This window comes from Dendrobates tinctorius, unplaced genomic scaffold (assembly GCF_039654945.1).
Source record: "Dendrobates tinctorius isolate UK_male_01 unplaced genomic scaffold, ASM3965494v1 ptg000029l, whole genome shotgun sequence".
In the NCBI taxonomy this organism is placed as follows: domain Eukaryota; kingdom Metazoa; phylum Chordata; class Amphibia; order Anura; family Dendrobatidae; genus Dendrobates; species Dendrobates tinctorius.
Genome location: NW_027361697.1, coordinates 56,510,816 through 56,532,573, shown reverse-complemented (window position 1 = coordinate 56,532,573; position 21,758 = coordinate 56,510,816). Strand labels below are relative to the sequence as shown.

General features: G+C 39.7%; 1 protein-coding gene across 9 annotated transcripts in view; it reads right to left on the bottom strand.

The window, feature by feature from the left end:
* Window positions 1–21,341, bottom strand: part of LHX9 (LIM homeobox 9) — a 62,458-nt gene extending 41,117 nt beyond the window's left edge. Inside the window, exons 1-4 of one of the 9 annotated variants that reach the window (XM_073571728.1) lie at window positions 20,222–21,341; window positions 14,942–15,192; window positions 8,748–8,950; window positions 6,120–6,481 (exon numbers count right to left, since the gene is read on the bottom strand). In XM_073571728.1, the coding sequence (XP_073427829.1) occupies window positions 6,120–6,481; window positions 8,748–8,950; window positions 14,942–15,118 (742 nt within the window). In that variant the 5' untranslated portion in view covers window positions 15,119–15,192; window positions 20,222–21,341. Of the gene's footprint in view, window positions 1–6,119; window positions 6,482–8,747; window positions 8,951–14,941; window positions 15,557–17,315; window positions 17,437–20,221 lie in introns of those variants that run through there. The other 8 variants (XM_073571729.1, XM_073571730.1, XM_073571731.1 and 5 more) reach the window with 8 other exon arrangements.
* Between the last annotated feature and the right edge of the window lie 417 nt (window positions 21,342–21,758).

The following is a 21,758-nucleotide window of genomic DNA, read 5'->3' as shown; positions in this document are numbered from 1 at the left end:
AGCTGGCAGGGAATAGTCAGAATGGCATTTCTGTACCAAGAGATCAGCATCAGGAACAAAATCATAAGGCAGTAGTAGGATAGTCTAAACACAAAAAGAGGTCAAAGACAGAATCAATAGATTAAATTAGCGTAGAACAACAGGCGATAACCAAAGCAAGCATCACCTATAACTGGCAACTTGAAACAAACTGCTAGAGGTTTAAACAGCTGTAGCTGAATGCAAAGAGCTAATGAGACCTGTTCAGGAGTCAACTCACAAGGTTCCTGCCTGGACAGCACCACAAATCCCAGAATGCTAAATATAACGCCTCTTGTGTTGTCCAGTGTTATCCACAATCAAGGTGCCACACAGTCTAGACAGTTGAAGTAATCTTCACAGTTCAGATATGGATGTTACAGTGTCAAAAATATCATATTATGGCTGTGTAAAAAAAGATCTTTGATGAATCGATTATGGCAAGTTAAACACCACTGCTCTCCGCAAAGAGCGCCACCCGACTGGTAGGGAAAGATACACTGGGCTTGATTTTGTTCTTATACCGCTCTGGTAAAATGAAAGTAGAGCTCTGATTGGTTGCTATTGGCAACAAAGTCATTTCTACTATAAGAGACTTTTAATGTATAAAGGCCAATAAATTATATCCTATAAAAAAACGCACAGGGAGAGAGGGTTTCTTTTTGGTGGCCCACCATGCATTATGAAATTCAACTAGGACTTATTTAATTAAACAGAATAGTGTTGGAGGATTCACATTTACGCAATGCCTGGGTCTAGACACTCTACTACAACATGCACTTGAATTGTTTTCTCATTTTATATAGGCTGAAGGTCCTCCTCTATGTTTCCAAGTCCTGCAGCTTGTCATCTCCATCATGCCTGCCCTGCATCATCTGTTTGGCTCTGAGCTGACTGTGAAGTTGTTTCCTGCCTGTTTAGGTTGCAGCGAAGTTATAGTATATGGGAGAAACATTAAAGCAGTCATCCTGCCTAAATAGAAAAGATACAAGTGGCAAGGATGAGCTAAAGACAACAAAATGGTGTCATGATCACTTGTGCTCTCCTCCATGGATCCAGCGCAGACCGCTCTGGTGGTGTGAGCCTGGACCAGACACATTGATGTCACCAGTCTTCTGCCACAGGACAAATTAGGCCTGTGATTGTCTGCAGTGGTCAGGTGACTACATCCGTACACCCCGGATGTTTCTCTGCTGACTGGTTGTTCCAGTCACCTGACAGCTGCAGGACATTTATATATGTAAGATTTTATTATGCACTAATAGAAAAGAGACTGGGAATTATGTTAGAGTCACTCAGTTCAGATGATGTTTTAAGTACAATTTCTTTATAACCAAAGCCCGGAACACATAGAAAAGGAAGATAAAGTATAGAGGAAAAAATAATACATGTTTTGTATCCACCAAAAACTTCATCTGAACTACAGGTGTGAATTCAATATAAAGGAAACCTAGGAATAACCTAATTAGACAAAGTTGCAAAATCAAGCTTATATAGACATTAAAGGGAAATTATCATCAGAAAAAGACGTATTGTTTAAATCAGGTTTTTGTATTAAAGTTGCTTTAAAAAAATTGGCAACATTTTTATTTCTATATCACAATCTGTATTTAAAAAAGAATTAAAATCTTGCCATTTCCACACTGGCCACTGGGGCTTTATAGACTAACTTTCTGTTTAATAAAATCAACAATGAACAGACTAAGATGCTATATTTTGTAGTGAAGCATCTAATGAGGGTGTGCAACAGGCATTAAGAAGGGAGGGGAGCAGGGTCATGTGTGAAATCACCTACTGTTATTGGTAGATCCTGTGTTATTAGCTGTGTATACATGTGTTATCACTAATTATGATCCTGCCTCTGACGATAAGGAGGCTGCTGAAAACTCTTCCTGAAAAAAACAGGAAGTAGGAGTTTAAAAAAGTCCCAGTGGCCAATGTGAAAGTACAAGATTAAGATACAAGATACAAGAGTAAGTAAACCTGTAAAATCTATATTTTAAATTTTGCTGCCATTTTTTAATTTCAATCAAATTGGGGGTCCTGTCCTTTGACCCCACCACTGATCAATTAAAATCCACCAGAGAAGTACACAGCTCAGCACACAGAAGCGCACACAAAGTGGAGTTCGGATTCAGCAGAAGGAATAGACAGTGGGGTCTTAAGTCCTAGATCCCCACAAACCTGCTTGCAATAAAAATGGCAGTAAGATGTCACAAAAAATTGTCACAAAAGTTTACTTTAAAGATTGGCATATGAAAAAAAATTGTCAAAACTTTTTAAAAATAAATTCAAACACAAAATCCTGATTTAATCAACAGGCCATTTTCTGGCGATCTCTGCCCTTTCATACTAATTAGATTTCACTAGTACACATATTCAGCATTGCATCATACACAAATGCATCTAAGCCCCACATCCAAAGTATATGGCAGCTTTTGCTTTCATTTATAGTGTTCGTCAATGAGAAGCTGAAGCAGAACTAATGCAATTGTTGTAGAGCAGATCTTGGAGTTTAATTGAGTCTGAGAAAACGCAGGTCAGCTCCGTAATACTGGCTAGCAAATGTCACAATTGTCTGGAAAGTAGACTGGGCCTGTCTGGCTCTGAAAAGTATTAAGCACTGAAAAGGTGGCCTGTGATATCCTAAAATAAATCTTATTTTGGGTGGTCGGAGGTCCAAAGTAATTTTTCTCCTCAATCCCCATCTATTTATACCATAATCTAAACTATTTTCTAATATACCTGATTTAAAAATTCCCCATCCTTCCCTAACTACACTATCTAACTGATGATCTTATTTTTTTTACTACTTCTTTTTTTATGATGATTCGTTTGAGAATCCCACTGCGTGAAGGAGACAGAGGCTGCAGTCACTGCCATAGCCTCTGCCCCTCCCTGAGGCGAAGAGTCATCTGTGACGCTCAGGGGCTGGGCTAGTTTCTACGCAATATGCACTGTGCGATGTGCACAATGACAGCGCGCACTGTTGCCGGCTCAGATCAGCAGTAATGAGCCGGCATCAGAGCGGTGTTAGAACACCCATCATGAAGAGACCAGTGACATCATTGGCAGGGGCGGCGCTCATCTCTACATGCTGGGTATTCTGACAACGCTCTCTCCTGCCAGCTCATTACTCCAGTCACCCAGCATGCATTAGGATTCTCAAATAAAGCATCATCAAAAAGGAAGTTGTAAAAAAAAAATTAAAAAAGCACTTAGTGTAGTTAGGGAATGATACAGATTTTTTAAGTATATTAGAAAATAGTTTAGATTATGGTATCAAATAGATGGGGATTTAGGATAATAATTATTTTTTTCTTCGGACCATTTTTTTCATGACTCCTGCAAACTTATTTTCTTAAAGGATTTGTGGTATTAATATATATATACAATTTTCTTTTATTTTTGTTCCATACATATACACACACACACTTGCTGTGGCATATCTCCACTGATGACCTGTTTCACAGACATTGCCGTATCCTGACAGCTTCACTTGCGTCCCTCTGCCCAACACAGGAGTGCATTACCTGTGATGGAACATCATAAGTGCAATGTGTGAAGGAGGAAGGCCAATGTCTCATTTCAATAGCGAAGCCAACCCCCTCTCTCTGCACATCGGACTTGAAAAAGAAGGGGACGGGCTTAGTCATTGAAATGAGCAGTCAGTTGGTCCCCTTAAAAGTTGCCCACTACTAGGACAATTTCTCTCTCACTCCCTGTGTTTGGCCCTGATAAAATAAAAAACCTTATACTCATCTCCCGTGCCGGCGCTGTTACAGCAATATCGGCCCTCGTGGTCTCAGAGCTCTCATGCAGTTGCTGTGACACGTGACCCTAGGGCCCAATCAGCACTGGCATCACTGTCCCTGCCTTTTTATGAATTGAACGTCACAAGGAAGTGAGAGATCAGCTGCGGCCCGGACTTCCTGTTCACGTTCAAATCGTACGAAGGTGGAGATATTGATGCCAACGCTGATTGGGCACCGGGGTCACGTGTCACAACAACTGCACGAGAGCCCAGAGAGCGTGAGTGCTGACACCGTGGGAATGGCGTCGGCATCGGAGGTGAGTATAGGCTTGTTTATTTCATCGGGGCCAAGCATTTATATCAAGGAGGGGATGTCCTAGTAGTGGACAACCCCTATAACCCAGAGCACTGATGACAGGCCAGAAACAGAAAGCCCTCTTCTGTGTTGGGGCCGAAAAGGAGAGGTGGTAAAACAGGTCGATCAATGGAACTTTGTTAATAATAGTGCACTGCTAAGTTATTTATATATTTACACCAGGGACACACTTAAAGATATCCTTTAAAGTTGACAACTCCCTTTACTACGTTAACAGCACAGGTTCACTTTTGAGCATCATTTACAGATTATAGAAATACAATCTGCAGGACATTCTTAAAGGGGATGTCCAGGCTTACAATATTGATGACATACTATAGCATAGGTCATCACTATTAGATCGGTGGAGGTCCAACACCCGGCACCCCAACAATCATCTATTTTTAAGCTCCAGTGGCCACCAGACTAGATGTAAACATTGAATGAAGGCAGAACAGTAAGGCTCCATTCACAATGACTTTAATAGGAGCTAATCTGCAGTTCTCAGTGATGAGTATGTATCCTCAGTTTGTCAGAGCCATCAGAGCTGAAACTAATCGATCTGTGGCGGTTTCCCGTATCAGACCCCCACCAATCTGGTATTGATTAGGGAAGGTCATCAAACCCAGATAAACGCTTTAATAACTTTGCAAATACAGTACTTTATTTATATATATCTGAAATGCATTGTCTGGCGACTTCTATGGACTCTGGCAGCCAGCAGAATTGTGAATGCAGCTCTGAGCTATAAAACATGGTGTCATTTAGGCCTGGGCAATGTAATAAAGCATCTGTAAGAACATATTCATTGAATTCATATGGGTATGAAGATGAAGAGACAGTAGGCAGTGATGCCTTGCAGAGATTATGACTATATTATAAGGGTTGTGATCTCTTAAAGAAGGGATGACTAGCCAGCTGCTGGGGGTCCGACCGCTGGGATCTCTTCTAGGCGCTTTAGAATTGGATTCCAGAATCCAGAGAATGATGCTCCGCAGAGCCCCTTCTAGAGTAGATCAGAGGTGCACATGCTCATTTTCCACCACATTCATTATCAATGGGACTGTCGGAGAAAACTGAGCACTGTATGGGGCTTTTTACGTCAGTTCCATGGACAATGACTGGAGTGGAGTTTGCACATGCACACCTTTGCTTCATCAAAGATGGAGCCCTGCAGAACCTTGTTCTTGGGGTTCCAGAGACCTATTGTCCAGATTACTGGGGGTCCTTGCAGTCAGATCCTTATCAATCAGTAACGTTTGGATCTGGATAGTGGATAACTTCCAATTTTGAAAAAACTTTAAGTAGACAGCAACATTTAGGAAGCATTTATTTGAGTCCCAGCTGGAAAAAAAATTGATGACACAACAATTCTGAAATGGATTTTCAAAATAAGTACACTGGCTTCATCCAGTCTAAGAGATCTACAGTATTTACATATGCATGGAGTTTGTAATGCAAAATTTGTTTCAAAGGCATTGTCCACATTTGGGGACATTTTTTTTTACTGAAATGCATGTATTTAGGGCTAAAAATAATTTTTGCAATTAGGTATAACTTAAATGTTTTCACTCTTTGCCTCCTATGGTCTCTGGGTTGCACTATTTATTGTTGGCTGCTGAAAAAAGTTAAGAATCCGTCAGTGAGTTCGTTCTTACTTTTAGTTGGGAGTTTTATCCTTTTTTTTGTATCAGGTTCCCTTAGCTGATTCATGACCAAAGGCTGTAAAGTTGAATGTCCAGAGAAACACAGATCCTTTACAAGCCAAATGGTGCTTTTGTTTTCATGAAACCCAATTGCAAAAATTATTTCAGCCCCAAATACATGCATTTAAGTAAAAAAAAAATTGTACCCAATGGTGGAAAGCCCTCTTAAAGAGAATTGTTATTTTTATTTTATATTATTATTATTATTATTACTATATACAAACTTTCCAACATGTTATGGATGATCATTTTACTCTACCCTAAAAACAATTTGACAGGATCTTACCTGAAGTGTAGTTGATGATGTCTACACCCAGTGCCGGGCTCTTCCTTTTTCTGGGTCTCCCCTTTTGGACGGCACCTGTTCCATTGGTGAAGTAGGGAAGTGCGGACAGTCCTCCACCTTTGGCTGAGAGCTCAGTATAGTTGAGTTGAGGATGGAAATCTCCCTGGACCAAGAGCTCAAAGTGAACTCGGCAATATACTAAATTTTCCTTCATGCCAAAATGGTCTCCTGTGCTCAGGGTCTTGTTGCACGTGGTGCATGTGAAGCAGCTTAGATGATAGACGGACTCTCTTGCTCTCATAACCATCTCTGAAGCTGAAATGCCAAGGTGGCACCGAGCACACCTCTGCACCGAAAACCTTCTGGAGACAAGCAAAACATTCATTCACTGAGGGCACCTTAAATTAAATCAATCCAAATGGGCTTTAATATGCTTTAAATAAAATAAGTCCTGTGAATATATTAAATAGAGTTCGACAATGTCACTTTTTTTACATGTATCGCTTCCAATCTCATCCAACCTATAACTTATCCATAGAGGAGGGAGAAGTTGCCTATCATTTTAGTGTACCTTAGGTGTAATAATCTTGTGAAAATATGATATCATCAATAATAAGAACAATATTATTTGGCCGAACAAACCACAAAAAATAAAACATAAAATAAAGAAATATTTTAAATAGTGTAAAGCCAATCTTCTCCACTTGTAAGTAATGCTGACCCTTCTTTTGACTCATTCTGACAGGGGTCCATATATTTTTTAAACAATATTTGTTGAGGATACTTCCTCTCCTTTTGATTTCTTCCCCCTTTTTCTTATCTTTTCCCACCCCGTTCCTCTGTTCTATATATTCCTCCTTTGCATATTTCTCTTTCCAGATATTTTTCAGGACATATTGCTTTACAACCGAGATTGTGGTGTTATTAAAAAATCAATAAAAATGTTATTAAACAAAAAAGTTCTAAATACAGAAAGTTAAATCCTTCGTATGAGCCAACTTAGATCAGCAGTGGAATTCCCACCAGTTTCTGTCTTTAAGGCCTCATTCAGACATCCGAGGTTTTCACCAGTTATAGTCTGTGGACCGTGGACCCAATCACTTCAGTTCTATGGGTCTGTGAAAATCGCAGACAGCACACGGATGGCATCCATGTGTAAGCCATGTACTTGAAACCATGGAAATGGATAGGAGAAGTTAAGTAATTTTTTTTTTTGGCATCTGAGAAAATCACAGATGGTAGAAATTGACACAGTGACTAAGCAATGAAGATAATCTGATTCATCAAAATAACTGATCCTCTTTTTTTCACATACATGAAATCAAAGAACGTATGAATAAAGATTCCCAGTGTTTGTAAATCTACTGGAAACTCATTGGCTCTTCCCTTTCCACCATCCACTTTTCTCATTAATTTTTAAATAATGGTGACAACTTTTGATGCAAATATTTAAAAATCTGCTACTTTTTTTTGCCAAAATAGTTTTACAAAGTTTTTGATAAATTCCACCTTATGTATTTTGCATACATTTATATTCACTGCTTTCTCTGCCCACATTCCAGGCATCTTTGAACCCTGTTTTTCATCAATATTGTACTTTTTGTTCATGTTACCTGGGGAGATACTTACAAGAAAGGCTAATTGTGAAACTCTGTTACGTGCAGCAAATAAACTATATATAATCAGTGTATATAATTTGTAATATTTCCTCTATATCTAAAGTCATTTAATAAATGAGAGATTATGTATTTTACAAATAGAAAAATATAAAATTATTCCAGTAACACAACAATAGAATATATTTCTTGGGATCCCAATATAAAATATTCATAACGATTAAAACATAAAAATAAACAAATGAATAAAATTAAAAAAATAAAACTTTTGGAAACCTAACAGTTTGCTAAATGAAAACATATAAGGGAGAAATCATTGCTTTTGGCATAAAAGTCAAAGAAAACTTGCTTAAGAACTGGAAGTGGCGACCACAGCAGTAATCAAGTCCAGGTAAGGAGAATCCCTGAGGCCAATTTTGGTTTTAAAGATGTGGGCAGGCACCAAAGGGTTTCTGGGGCTCTCTTGACATCAGGTCAGTATGGCCAACTAGAGGATCTTCCATTGGGCAAGGCTCAATATTTAGCTTCTATTGCTGGATCTATTTGTTGTGGATGAATCACAGCCTTTTATACCTTATTATATGTCTTGCCTATTACACCTTATTATGGCATATGTCCTGTATGTAAAAATGTAACGCCAAGCTTATAATACAATCGAAATTGGGTGTGAACATGGTAGCCACTTTCTTCGACATATCTGCGCTCGCTCTTCTAAATATTTATGTATATGAAATAAAGGGCAATAGATCATCTTATCCATGGATGTATGCCGTGTAAGGCCACATTCACATAGGCATATTTTGGACAGTATTATGCATCAGTATTTCGTAGCCCATCTTAGGTTTGGCACATAAACCATGAAAACCTAAAATGTAAAGATTTGGGCTTCTTCTATAATATGGAGCCACTCCTGGTTTTGGCTTACTAAATTTTGTCTCATGAAAGTGTCTTAGAGGATTGAGTCCACCACAAGTTAGAGAAGCTTATTGTGACCGTATGCACAATGCTGTACCTGTAGTAATCTTCTTTACAGTATATGCTTCCATCTTTTGCAAAACAAGTCAGTTCTGATTCCAAGGCCAGCTTACATTCACAGCATTTCAGACAGCGGAGATGCCATTGCTTATCCACAGCCAAAAGGTAGTATCTGTCAGAGATCTTCCCTCCACATCCTGCACACAGAGCTGGCTTCTCCGGGCTGAGTGGCGGCATTCTCTGTGGTTGCAAGGAGACAAACAGTTAATAGATGACAATGTGTGCTGGAGGACAGACCTTGCTATATTCAGGAGGGCCAACACTGAAAATAAAGAGCATGTGTGTCTGCTCTACTGCTTAGTAATAATCAGTCAAGGAGACCATCTAGGCCTTGACCTGGGATAGGAAAAGTGAAGATGTGACTGTTTCCTTTCCTCGTGCTATTTTTTGGTATTTTCCATAATTTGTTAATTTATTAGAAAACACAGTTTATACTAGGAATATTGCGGACAAGTACAGAAAATGATGACCATAACATGCGTCCTTATACAGAAATTCTACATCCAGCCTAGGAAAAGCTACAGAGCAGAAAACACCTAAATGTATGAAAGCGCTTGCTACTTTATTCTATATGGAAACCAGGCAAAGAAAAAGTGTGCTGGAGAAGATTACACTACATTATTCTATGTTTGATTATTTAATATTTCTAATATCTAGATTTATTAAAGAAATATTTTTTCTTCTTTAAAATTAAATAGGATAAATCAGTTAAGCAAATAATAGTGTGGAGACTCTAACGTTTGTTACACATTATAAGTAACGCAGGAATATTTTGGCAGTAGTTCTTCTGACCCAGACATCAACCAAAAATGTCACAGGTCAAATAGGGGGGATTATTGTAAACTGATAAGGATATACAGCATACCTTCTATATGGGCCAATCCATTGGTGCTGGACAGACAGCCCTATGGTTTTTGCTATGTCTGCCGACAATCTGATTGAAAGTCTGTACCAGGATGCAGCCAGTAAATATTTGATCACCAATCTGTTGATGAGCACCAAGGTTTCAGATCACCAGATGGTTTTCTGATCATTGTAATAGTTTATTATTATCATACAAAAGACAAAGAGAGAAGGTTGTTACAAGATTAATGTCACTAAGAGAGTAAGGCTGTGTGCCCACGTTGCGCTTTTTTAAGCGTTTCCGCAGCGTTTGTGCCGGATCAGACACTGCAGAAACACTTAAAAGAAGCATCCAATTAAATTTAATGCATTTTTGGCTTCTTGTGCCAATGCATGCGTTTTTAAACGCTCAGGAATCGCTTAGCGGCTAAAAACGCAGCATGCTCATTAATTTCCGCATAGCTGAGCGTTTTTAGCCATTTCCAATGTTCCCAGAAAACGCGCAAAAAAACGCATCAAAAACGCGCAAGAAACGCGCGGAGATAAAACGCGCGTTTTCTGGGAAGGAGATCAGTTTCCTGAGCGTTTAAAAACACTAACGTGGGCACATAGCCTAAGAGTGGTAACAGAGCAGAGCAGGGTAACTGAAATACAGATTGGGTAATGTATCCCAAATTGTTTACTATAGGGATACTTAATCCCAAAAGTAGAAGGCCAAATTCTCCCATACGCGTTACTTAAGTCCATGATATCTATTGTAATTTGTGATGCTTTAGCCTTTACGCATTAAATATGCTTGTTTCCCTGATAGATCCAGATATTATAGCTGCCAATTATATCATCACAGCTCTTCATTTACACATGCATTACTTACAGAATAACATCAGCAGTGTGTTAGAGTTAAAGAATATTTCCAAGTTTAAAATACTACCTTCACCCAATTTTCTGCTTTGTCCATTTCTGGAAAAACTATAAAACAGTCGACACTGCAGTATTGTCATCTAGTTCTCCAAAAAATGCGAATGGCTAATTAAGCTAAGAATGGTTAAATGTGGACCGAAGCATGTATCCATCCGTTCAGCACTTTCAGGCAGCAGGGTGATAACCTTTGTGAGAGCTGTAACAGCGGCCATCCTTATGGCCAACCAAAAGTCAATAGAAACAGATGAGTGGGCTCAAACATGTAGCAACTTGTCAGAAGAGGAAGGATATTGTTTAAGGATATTTTTTCTATTTTAGGGGGCTATCCTCTGTTATTAACCAGATAAACTCTGATTTGATACAGATATTTTATCATCTTTACCAAGGTACAAAAAATATGTATTTTATCAAAATGAAGAAGAATGAGATTAATCAAGTAGTTACATTTCATATCATTAGCTAATCTGCATTGGAAGGAAAATTGTAAAATGAAATGTTATTTGTTGTTAAGGAAAACATTACTAGGTGTTATATAGGTGTCATAATGTAACAGTAAGATGTTAGAATATTTATAAATGTGTATATGTATATATAAATATATATTTATACAATCATACTCTAACACCTTGTTGTTACATTATTAAACCTTTATAACACCTAGTAATGTTTCCTTTAACAATGTGTATATATATATATATATATATGCACATTACACATATATATATATACAGCTATCTTTCTAGTGTGATTTACTGTTATTACTATCATACATTTAGTATACTACAATGTTTGCAGATAGGAAATGATCACCGGTTAAGGTTTCATTCCTATAATATTGCTACATTAACATGCATTCATATTAGGAATATTACAGTAATATTTTTATTGCCAGCTATTGACCAACAGTTTTGCTCCCTTGAAATTAAAAACAACAACTTGTTCCTTTCCTTTAAATATATTATTTTAAATAGATAGCATTGAAATAATGAAAAGGAGCCCTATAAACCTATAAAAACCATAGAATATTTTTTACTACACCACATCAATAAAATGAAAAAGTGATATTATCAGAGAATGTAACGATGGCGACTTATTTCTCTGCTTCATTCATCTAGAATAATTTAGAAAATAAAGCCACAAAAGACGTAGGAATGTGGAGCAACTTTTGCTGATCCAGAATGGAACTGAAACTGCGTAAAAGTGAAATATAGATAGAAAGCACACTAAAAGAACAAAGCAATGGAGAATGAGTAACACAAAATAGAAGGAAGGCGCTCTATGCAATAGTACATTATTGAAATGAAATAATTAAGAAATATGGATAGATAGATAGATAGATATGGATAGATAGATAGATAGATAGATAGATAGATAGATAGATAGATAGATAGATAGATAGATATGGGATGGATAGATAGATAGATAGATATGGGATGGATAGATAGATATATAGATAGATAGATAGATAGATAGATAGATATGGGATAGATAGATAGATAGATAGATAGATCTATAGATAGATAGATAGATAGATAGATAGATAGATAGATAGATCTATAGATAGATAGATAGACAATAAATAGATAGATCTATAGACAGATCTATAGAGAGATAGATATGAGATAGATAGATAGATAGATAGATAGATAGATAGATAGATAGATAGATAGATAGATAGATCTATAGATTGATAAGTTTATCTAGCTACATTTTTTTTAAATAATTGTAAATGATTATCAGAGACACTAACCAACCGTCCGGTCCTATAGTTTTGCATAAATTGTTCAGTAGCTTAAGTCTGGGGAAATTATATATGACACAAAAGTGTGAAAATGTATTTAAATTCTTTAACACATGACAATATAAAGAAGCCAGTCTGTGATTGTTAATTTACTCTAAGTGATATCTGTAATTCCTTCCCATGTACAGCACCATTTCCTTGGTGCTATATAAATAAATAATAATAATAATAATAATAATAATATGCTGGCAATAAAAAGGAACACAAGAAAATTATGTGTTCAATGGCACAGAGTGGAAATATATAAAAATTCATGGTACTTTGAAGCAATAATATTATATTTATAAATTTACATGAAAGTTATAAAGAACAGATATAACTATTAATGATTATCTAAGGGGAGGCTTAACATTTAAGTGTGTAAAAAGAATTAAACATTGAAAGAATCTATTTTTTATAGGTTGATAAAACAAATAGACAGTATGACTTTTGGCAACACCTTTGGATACCACTGGATCAAAAAAAAAACTGGTTGGATAATCTTATGCAAATTGAATTCATTTTATTCCTCTAATTACTTGGAATCACTTGTACCCAAAACAAATAAAAATGTAAACCCGACCTCACTTTCACTTCCTTTACATTGAAGTGATGGCTTCACTTGTTCTCTTAATTATTTTTCAAAAGTGCACACATTTATTTTGTTTGGAAGTAAAAAAAAATAAAATCTATACTAAATGTCAAAAAAAGATATTTATTGAACATAAAAATGTGTTTTGCACAGCTTCCTGTCTCTTTAGCAATCAGTTTATGGTTTGTGCTGCCATTCAATCCTACACTTCTTGTTTGCCCTCCTTCCTCTCCCATAAAATCCCCAACAATAATACTACATATAGTTCTGCGAACAAATAATTAGATGTTTCCTATAGTTCTTTATTCTGGATTCATTCTGCACAAATACTGATTTTTTTTTCTGGTTTGATTGAGACACTGCTTATAAAGCCTACAGATCCTTCCAATTCAGAGGTATTAACACATTAGTATCTGTCTGGGTATCTCCCCAGAGAGCTTATTAAAGTAGGAAAAATATCCCTTATCCACTAATGAGGCTTGATCTCTGTCTAATCTCTTTTTTATTCTGACCCCAATTAACATTGTCTTCCTTTCTAGGGTTTATTTTACTTTAGATTATTTGTATATTTATAATATAGCTGTAGCCTGGTATTTGTATCTATTGATTGTTGCAAAATAATAATAATAAAATAATAATAATCATATGTATTATATCAAAGATATGTTATTCGTTTAAAAATATGTTTTAATTTAATAAATTATATTTACTTGATCTACTTCCTATATTTTTTTAGATGCATATATTATTTTAATTAAAAAAATTGTTGGAATTCATATTTCTATTTAATGCTTGGTTATTATGAATACATAGATAACTCAACTGAACTGACAAAAATAAAAGTACTAAATTTTTCTTCATGTCCCCTAAAATAAAAGGAATAAAGTAGATGAATTAATCAGTTCTAAAATAATTTAGAAATATGTAAAGCAAACGAAATTAATATTTAGCAGGAATTCAGAATTTCTGAGTTTTCCTCTCAGCTGTTCTGCATATCAGGAACAATCTGTAACAAAAGTCTGCAGGATAATAGTATTAATACTTAATATAAAATAAACTAATAAACAGCAGGATCTTACATGTTGTTTTCTGTTCAATTAATTTATACTTGGAATTTAGAAATACAAATGAAATATTACCTGTGTTATCTACAGAATGATATCAGTATCATGTGCAATGGTTTTTTTACAGCTATGTACTGAATATTTAACGTGATTTCATTACTGTAAGTCTGCTACATCTGTGATATATGCTGTGTATGATCACATCAAGCTGCGGAATAATATTGGTCGTATTTCTACCTCCAGAGACAGAACCTCAAGCATAAGAATAACACAACTATGATAGATAGATAGATAGATAGATAGATAGATAGATAGATAGATAGAAAGATAGATAGATAGATAGATAGATAGATAGAATATGAAATAGTAAAAAGACACATGATAGATATAAAATAGGAACCTATTACATCTTTGCATAGTACCAAAGTGAAAACTATTAACACAAAACAGACACAATAAATATTAGATAGAAAGAGAAAATGGCTCAATAAAGTCCACTAATTTTGCATTTTATCTTTTAAGTTTTCTGCCTCCATTTGTTTGCTTTAGATAAATTAAATAATTGATAGAATAAGGACATAATAGAATGATAGATAATAGATAGATAGATAGATAGATAGATAATAAATAGATTGATAGATAGATAGATTGATAGATAATAGATAGATACTAGATAGATAATAAATAGATTGATAGATATATACATAATAGATAGATGATAGATAGATAGATAGATAGATAATAGATAGATACATAGATTAATAAATAGATAGATAGATAATAAATAGATTGATAGATATATACATAATAGATGATAGATAGATAGATAATAGATAGATACATAGATTAATAGATAGATAGATAATAGATAGATTAATAGATAGATAGATTAATAGATAGCTAGATAGATAGATAATAGATAGATACATAGACAGATAGGTTAATGAGACTCTGTAACATGCTGTACTCACTGTGTCTCTTCCATTGACCTGGATCGTTTTGGCTAGGCGGCCATCTGCTGACTTGGACCTTCTCTCCATCTCCTCCATGATCCCTTGTATATGTCCCCCGGTTATCCCATGGAAGAGCATGGCTGCTGGTCGAAAGGGATAGGCACTTTCTTCTGTTCTGCACCCCACAATTTCCATATACAGAACCCCAACGATTCTTCCAGCATCCACACACAGGGGAAGGTCAGGGAGTAGATGTGAGTGATCTCCTCCTGGAAGTATCACAACACAGCACAGTCAGCCATGGAGCATGGTATCTGGTGGTTGAGCTGCTACTGCTGCTGCTGCTGATGATGATGATGGTGGTGGGAAAAGTTAGGAGAACTTCCTTTGGCAGCGCTCCTCAGCAGGGACAGGCTAGTAAGGAGGTCTGCTCTGATGCTGCTCAGCCTTCCAGCGCTTGGTCAGCACAGCTGCCTGGAGAGCCCACCACCAATTTGTGTGAGAGCTCAAACCAACCCATTCCTGATCATTGGGTAGGAGGGGCCCGGATTTTGTTAAGCAAAACAAAAGGTTGTTATGCACTAATGGAGCCTTCCCTGATGGACAAGTGGTGACAAGGGGTGCAGAGCCCCCTCCTCATTACCTCAGCCAGAGACAGACACCGATGTGGAATGGGAGATCGCTTCTAACTGTATATATATATATATATATATATATATTTCTCCAATACACTGGAGCTCAGACGGTCAGGTCTGCCAGGACTGGGTCTTACTATAAAGGTCCAGTATTTACTATCCTCTCCAACCATAGTGCTGCATCATGGAGCCTCTCAGCTTGTTGGTGGCCATCCCAGCTTTAGGTGCCAGAGAATAAAACTTTCCAGTAGTCTATTAGTGCAGCAGATTGTACATGGAGGAGAGTCTGAGTGTCAGCTCTTGTGTCTGATGCTCCCTCACTGCAAAAATCAGTGGCAGCTTTCACAGGACAGAAGCAAATCTCCAACACTGAAAAGTCCTGAAGAAGCTGCCCACCATTCCCAGAGCCCGGCTCTCCCTGATCTCTCTGTATTCAAATAAATATTATATGTGAATATTATTCATTATTCTTATTATTGTTATTCTGCATTTCCTATCTGCACAATATTTAAGCCATGTTTTTCTTGTTCAGCAGAGACTAAGCAGTAAGCCAAGAGATGGAGAGTAGGGAGCAGTGAGAGGAGCCAAGAGATGGAGAGTAGGGAGCAGTGAGAGGAGCCAAGAGATGGAGAGTAGGGAGCAGTGAGAGGAGCCAAGGGATGGAGAGTAGGGAGCAGTGAGAGGGGCCAAAGGATGGAGAGTAGGGAGCAGTGAGAGGAGCCAAGAGATGGAGAGTAGGGAGCAGTGAGAGGAGCCAAGGGATGGAGAGTAGGGAGCAGTGAGAGGGGCCAAGGGATGGAGAGTAGGGAGCAGTGAGAGGAGCCAAGGGATGGTGAGTAGGGAGCAGTGAGAGGAGCCAAGGGATGGCGAGTAGGGAGCAGTGAGAGGAGCCAAGGGATGGAGAGTAGGGAGCAGTGAGAGGAGCCAATAAATGGAGAGTAGGGAGCAGTGAGAGGAGCCAAGGGATGGAGAGTAGGGAGCAGTGAGAGGAGCCAAGGGATGGAGAGTAGGGAGCAGTGAGAGGAGCCAAGAGATGGAGAGTAGGGAGCAGTGAGAGGAGCCAATAAATGGAGAGTAGGGAGCAGTGAGAGGAGCCAAGGGATGGAGAGTAGGGACTAGTGAGAGGAGCCAAGGGATGGAGAGTAGGGAGCAGTGAGAGGAGCCAAGAGATGGAGAGTAGGGAGCAGTGAGAGGAGCCAAGAGATGGAGAGTAGGGAGCAGTGAGAGGAGCCAAGAGATGGAGAGTAGGGAGCAGTGAGAGGAGCCAAGGGCACATCATGGTCTGCACAGTGTTCTGCCTAGGCTGTGAGGAGCCAGAGATTCAGGGGGTCTTCACACCTACAGCACACCCCAGGGACTGTCTATATAATACAGGTGCGGAGGGGGGGGGTTCTTACTATACACATGGAAGATTTACACGGCTGAATGTATGTGATGAGATGTTTACTAGGATGGAATAGAGAGAGAGATGATAGATAGATAGATAGATAGATAGATAGATAGATAGACAGATAGATAGATAGATGGATAGATTATTGATAGAGATTGATACCGAACATCTAAATATAGGCAGAAACACAGACTGAAACTTAAATTGGTGTATGTGTGTAAAGAAAATACAGATATTTATCTGTATAGACATACAGTATATGTTCGTGTCTATGTGTGTCTATATATATATATGGGGGTTAGTTTATATTAGCAGATACATAGATTGATAGACAAGACATATGGATAACATACATGGATGTGCTAACCTGCACTCTTGGTGACAGCCAATCAGATCTGTCCTGGACTGCACCTTGTTCTGGATGTGTAGAAGGTGATTGGTTGGCTGTACCTGTGAGTAACTCTCACCTGTGTGATGCTCTCCAGCAGACAGGGGCAGAGCAGCGGATTCTGTCGTCTTGCTGCTGTCACAGGGTGGAGGGGAGTAGCGCTCCGCTTCCAGTCCTGGCAGTGGCTGCTATGGGGCCGGTGGCGCTGCGGCCACATCCAGTCTGAGGGACAGTGTGAGCCCCTGTGTGTATTCTGGGGGTCTGGAGCGGTATACACATACCTGCAGGCCGGCCTCTGCTTATTTCTGCACTTTCTAGTACAGCTGACAAATATAATTGGACAACTAAGATATGAGGCGGTTTTGCTTCAGGTTCTATATTAGTTCTGACATCGGGTATAGGAGAGAATCCCGAGCACAGGATGTAGACGCCATCACTGGGGCTGCTTCCTAACTAAAGTAAGAAGATCGGAAAGAACGAACCCCATAATCTACAGCGATGAGCAGGGGCCATGGGGGACTATAATGATGAGAAATCCCGGGGTCATGATAACAACCCATAGACTGGATGACTGCTCCCAACATCGTCCTGTGCTCCCTAATAGAAGACATACAGACTAATGATACCAGGTACATGAGGCTGAGAGAGACCCAGATCTACTCTACACTGATGATTGACAAAGAAAGGGAACGAGTTATTCAATATTCACTTGATTCCCATCTAATGACGAGCACTGATTTACATCACAGTTGTCATATATGATCCCAGCCTAATACGTGTTTCATCGTGGGTCACACACTCGTATCCCGTGGGTTGTGGATCTGTCCAGGTATCACAATGATGTATTAGCATTGTGGGAAAGGACAATTGTCATAGATCCAGACAACATCCCAAAATGCTTTGTTCTGTCATTATCTATCTATCTATCTATCTATCATCTATCTATTCAATATCTATCATATCTGTTTAATATCTAGCTACTGTATATCAATCTATCTATATCTATCTATCAATCTATCTATATCTATCTATCCATTATCTATCTATATCTATCTGTCTAATATCTATCTATCTATCTATCTATCCAATATCTGTCTTTCTATCTATCTGTCTAATATCTATCTATCCATTATCTATCTATATCTATCTGTCTAATATCTATCTATCTATCTATCTATCTATCTATCTATCCAATATCTGTCTTTCTATCTATCTGTCTAATATCTATCTATCCATCTATCTCTCTCTCTATCAATAGTGCAGTTAAAGAAACAGTGTTCCCGGTGTTATCTGTAGGTGTCCAGATGAATGCTATGTTGTTCTGTGCTGGACTCACATGGAAAGATATTATCGCTTCTGTGAAGCTGCTGAAATTGTTTTGAAATGCCATTCTATTCCATGTACAGTGTGCCTGGGAGATGGATTCCCTCCATGACACAGGTGAGATTAGCTTCTATTACACTTCCCATACTGATATTTCTCTGTGTAACTACAGAACAGCCAGAACTGCACAGAGGAGACATTGTACGTAATGGGCCATACCTCAGTGTACCGTGTGTGTTCCTACAAGCTGGGACACAGCCTGTATGTGGCCACTCCGTGCAGTCCTGGGACGCAGCCTGTATGTGGCCACTCCGTGCAGTCCTGGGACGCAGCCTGTATGTGCTCGTACTGATGAGTGGCCTGTATACGGTGGATATCCCGGTGTCAGTGTGCTCGGTCCTGCTGTCCTGTCACCGGCCATAAACACCTGGCTGTGTCTGGCCGGGGGCTGCTGCTCACTGCCCCGTGAAGACCCCTGTGTTATTGTAATGTCACTGAGCCGGGACCCCCAGAGACTGCTGCCTGCTCCACCCCACATATACACTACTCCAACTATCCCAGGACACTAAATACATTATATCTATATATACACATATTTGATGTATACTTATACTGTACTTTCATATACACATCACTTACAGCTCACACACTCTAGTGGGCTGTATATGTGTGCTTGTATCTGGATCCACGTGGAGGCGATCAGATGATCATAGACATCCAGGCACAGCACATATGGTAATGAGGAGACAATACAAACACCGGCCATGTCACAGAGGATGTATATATATATATATACCCATATCCCCACATGTCGGCTCATGTTCTGCATATATATATACATATATATGCTTCATACGCTCTGTCATGTCTCTGGGTGTACTATATATGAATATTTATATATTACACAGAGCATATACAGTATATATATATATAGAATCTTATGTTTCTGTGTGTACGCTTCCATAGAGACACATTTATATTTTATTTTCTGATGCACATATTTAATTAATTGATATACAGAAAATATATATTTGACAATCTATATGAGTAAATTAAATATGTGCATCAGAAAATAAAATATAGTTTGAAAATTCAATAAAAATCTTTGGATTAAAAAAAAAAAGAAAATAAAATATAAATGTGTGTCTATGTAAGCGTACACACAGAAACATAAGAATATATATATATATATATATATATATATATATTTACATAAAATATATAATTACAGGTCAATCTGATCCTCACCAATCATCAGTTGTTCATGGGTTATAGGGGAATTGTTTCTGTTCCATGATCTCAGCTCTGATTCGTACACTCTGTACAGTGAATATTCCTGCACTTTACACTATGGGGGTCTTCATTATAATAGACATGAATTTGTAAAGAGTCAGAGCCCCCATAGACCTGCTGATAACTGGGACTAGGGCGATTCTAGGGGACCTGCCGCCTTGGAGAGAAGTGTCCGGGGCTGAAATCCAGGTCTATAGGCGGTAACAATAATGGCCCTGCATTATTCTCATGCGTATATACAGTAATGGATAAAGCATTGGATACAGTACCTGTACTCTGCTCTCCACTGATGCTGGTGATGAGGAGGAGAGCAGTGCTGGATACTGTACCTGGTGCCCAGCACTCCGTATACACAGGACTGCAGGCTGCTATAGGTGCTGAGGCTGCTGCTCCAGGTCCAGCTGATGCCTCGTCAGTGTCAGTGCTGGCAGGGGAGATGGATGCGGGCACTGGCAGGGGCTGGGGGTTGGTCCTCCACTGCAGACAGTCCCAGGGCTAATTATAACAAACAAGATGCCCAACCCGGGAGACTGTGCCCATAGGCTCAGCACTCCTTCCTCCTGTGCCCCACACCAGCCTGTGCCCATAGGCTTAGCACTCCTTCCTTCTGTGCCCCACACTAGCCTGTGCCCATAGGCTTAGCACTATTTCCTCCTGTGCCCCACACCAGCCTGTGCCCATAGGCGCAGCACTCCTTCCTCCTGTGTTCCACACCAGCCTGTGCCCATAGGCTCAGCACTCCTTCCTTCTGTGCCCCACACTAGCCTGTGCCCATAGGCTTAGCACTCCTTCCTCCTGTGCCCCACACCAGCCTGTGCCCATAGGCTCAGCACTCCTTCCACCTGTGCCCCACACCACCCTGTGCCCATAGGCTCAGCACTCCTTCAGCCTGTGCCAATAGGCTCAGCACTCCTTCAGCCTTTGCCCATAGGCTCAGCACTCCTTCCTCCTGTGCCCCACACCAGCCTGTGCCCTTAGGCTCTGCACTCCTTCCACCTGTGCCCATAGGCTCAGCACTCCTTGCACCTGTGCCCCACACCAGCTTGCGCCCATAGGCTCAGGACTCCTTCCACCTGTGCCCCACACCAACCTGCGCCCATAGGCTCAGCACTCCTTCCTCCTGTGCCCCACACCAGCCTGTGCCCATAGGCTCAGCACTCCTTCCTCCTGTGTCCCACACCAGCCTGCGCCCATAGGCTCAGCACTCCTTCCTCCTGTGCCCCACACCAGTCTGCGCCCATAGGCTCAGCACTCCTTCCTCATGTGCCCCACACCAGCCTGCGCCCATAGGCTCAGCACTCCTTCCTCATGTGCCCCACACCAGCCTGTGCCCATAGGCTCAGCACTCCTTCCTCCTGTGCCCCACACCAGCCTGTGCCCATAGGCTCAGCACTCCTTCAGCCTGTGCCCATAGGCTCAGCTCTCCTTCAGCCTGTGCCCATAGGCTCAGCACTCCTTCCTCCGGTGCCCCACACCAGCCTGCGCCCATAGGCTCAGCACTCCTTCCTCCTGTGCCCCACACCAGCCTGTGCCCATAGGCTCAGCAATCCTTCAGCCTGTGCCCATAGGCTCAGCTCTCCTTCAGCCTGTGCCCATAGGCTCAGCACTCCTTCCTCCTGTGCCCCACACCAGCCTGCACCCATAGGCTCAGCACTCCTTCCTCCGGTGCCCCACACCAGCCTGCACCCATAGGCTCAGCACTTCTTCCTCCTGTGCCCATAGGCTCAGCACTCCTTCCTCCTGTGCCCCACACCAGCCTGTGCCCATAGGCTCATCACTCCTTTAGTCTGTGCCCATAGGCTCAGC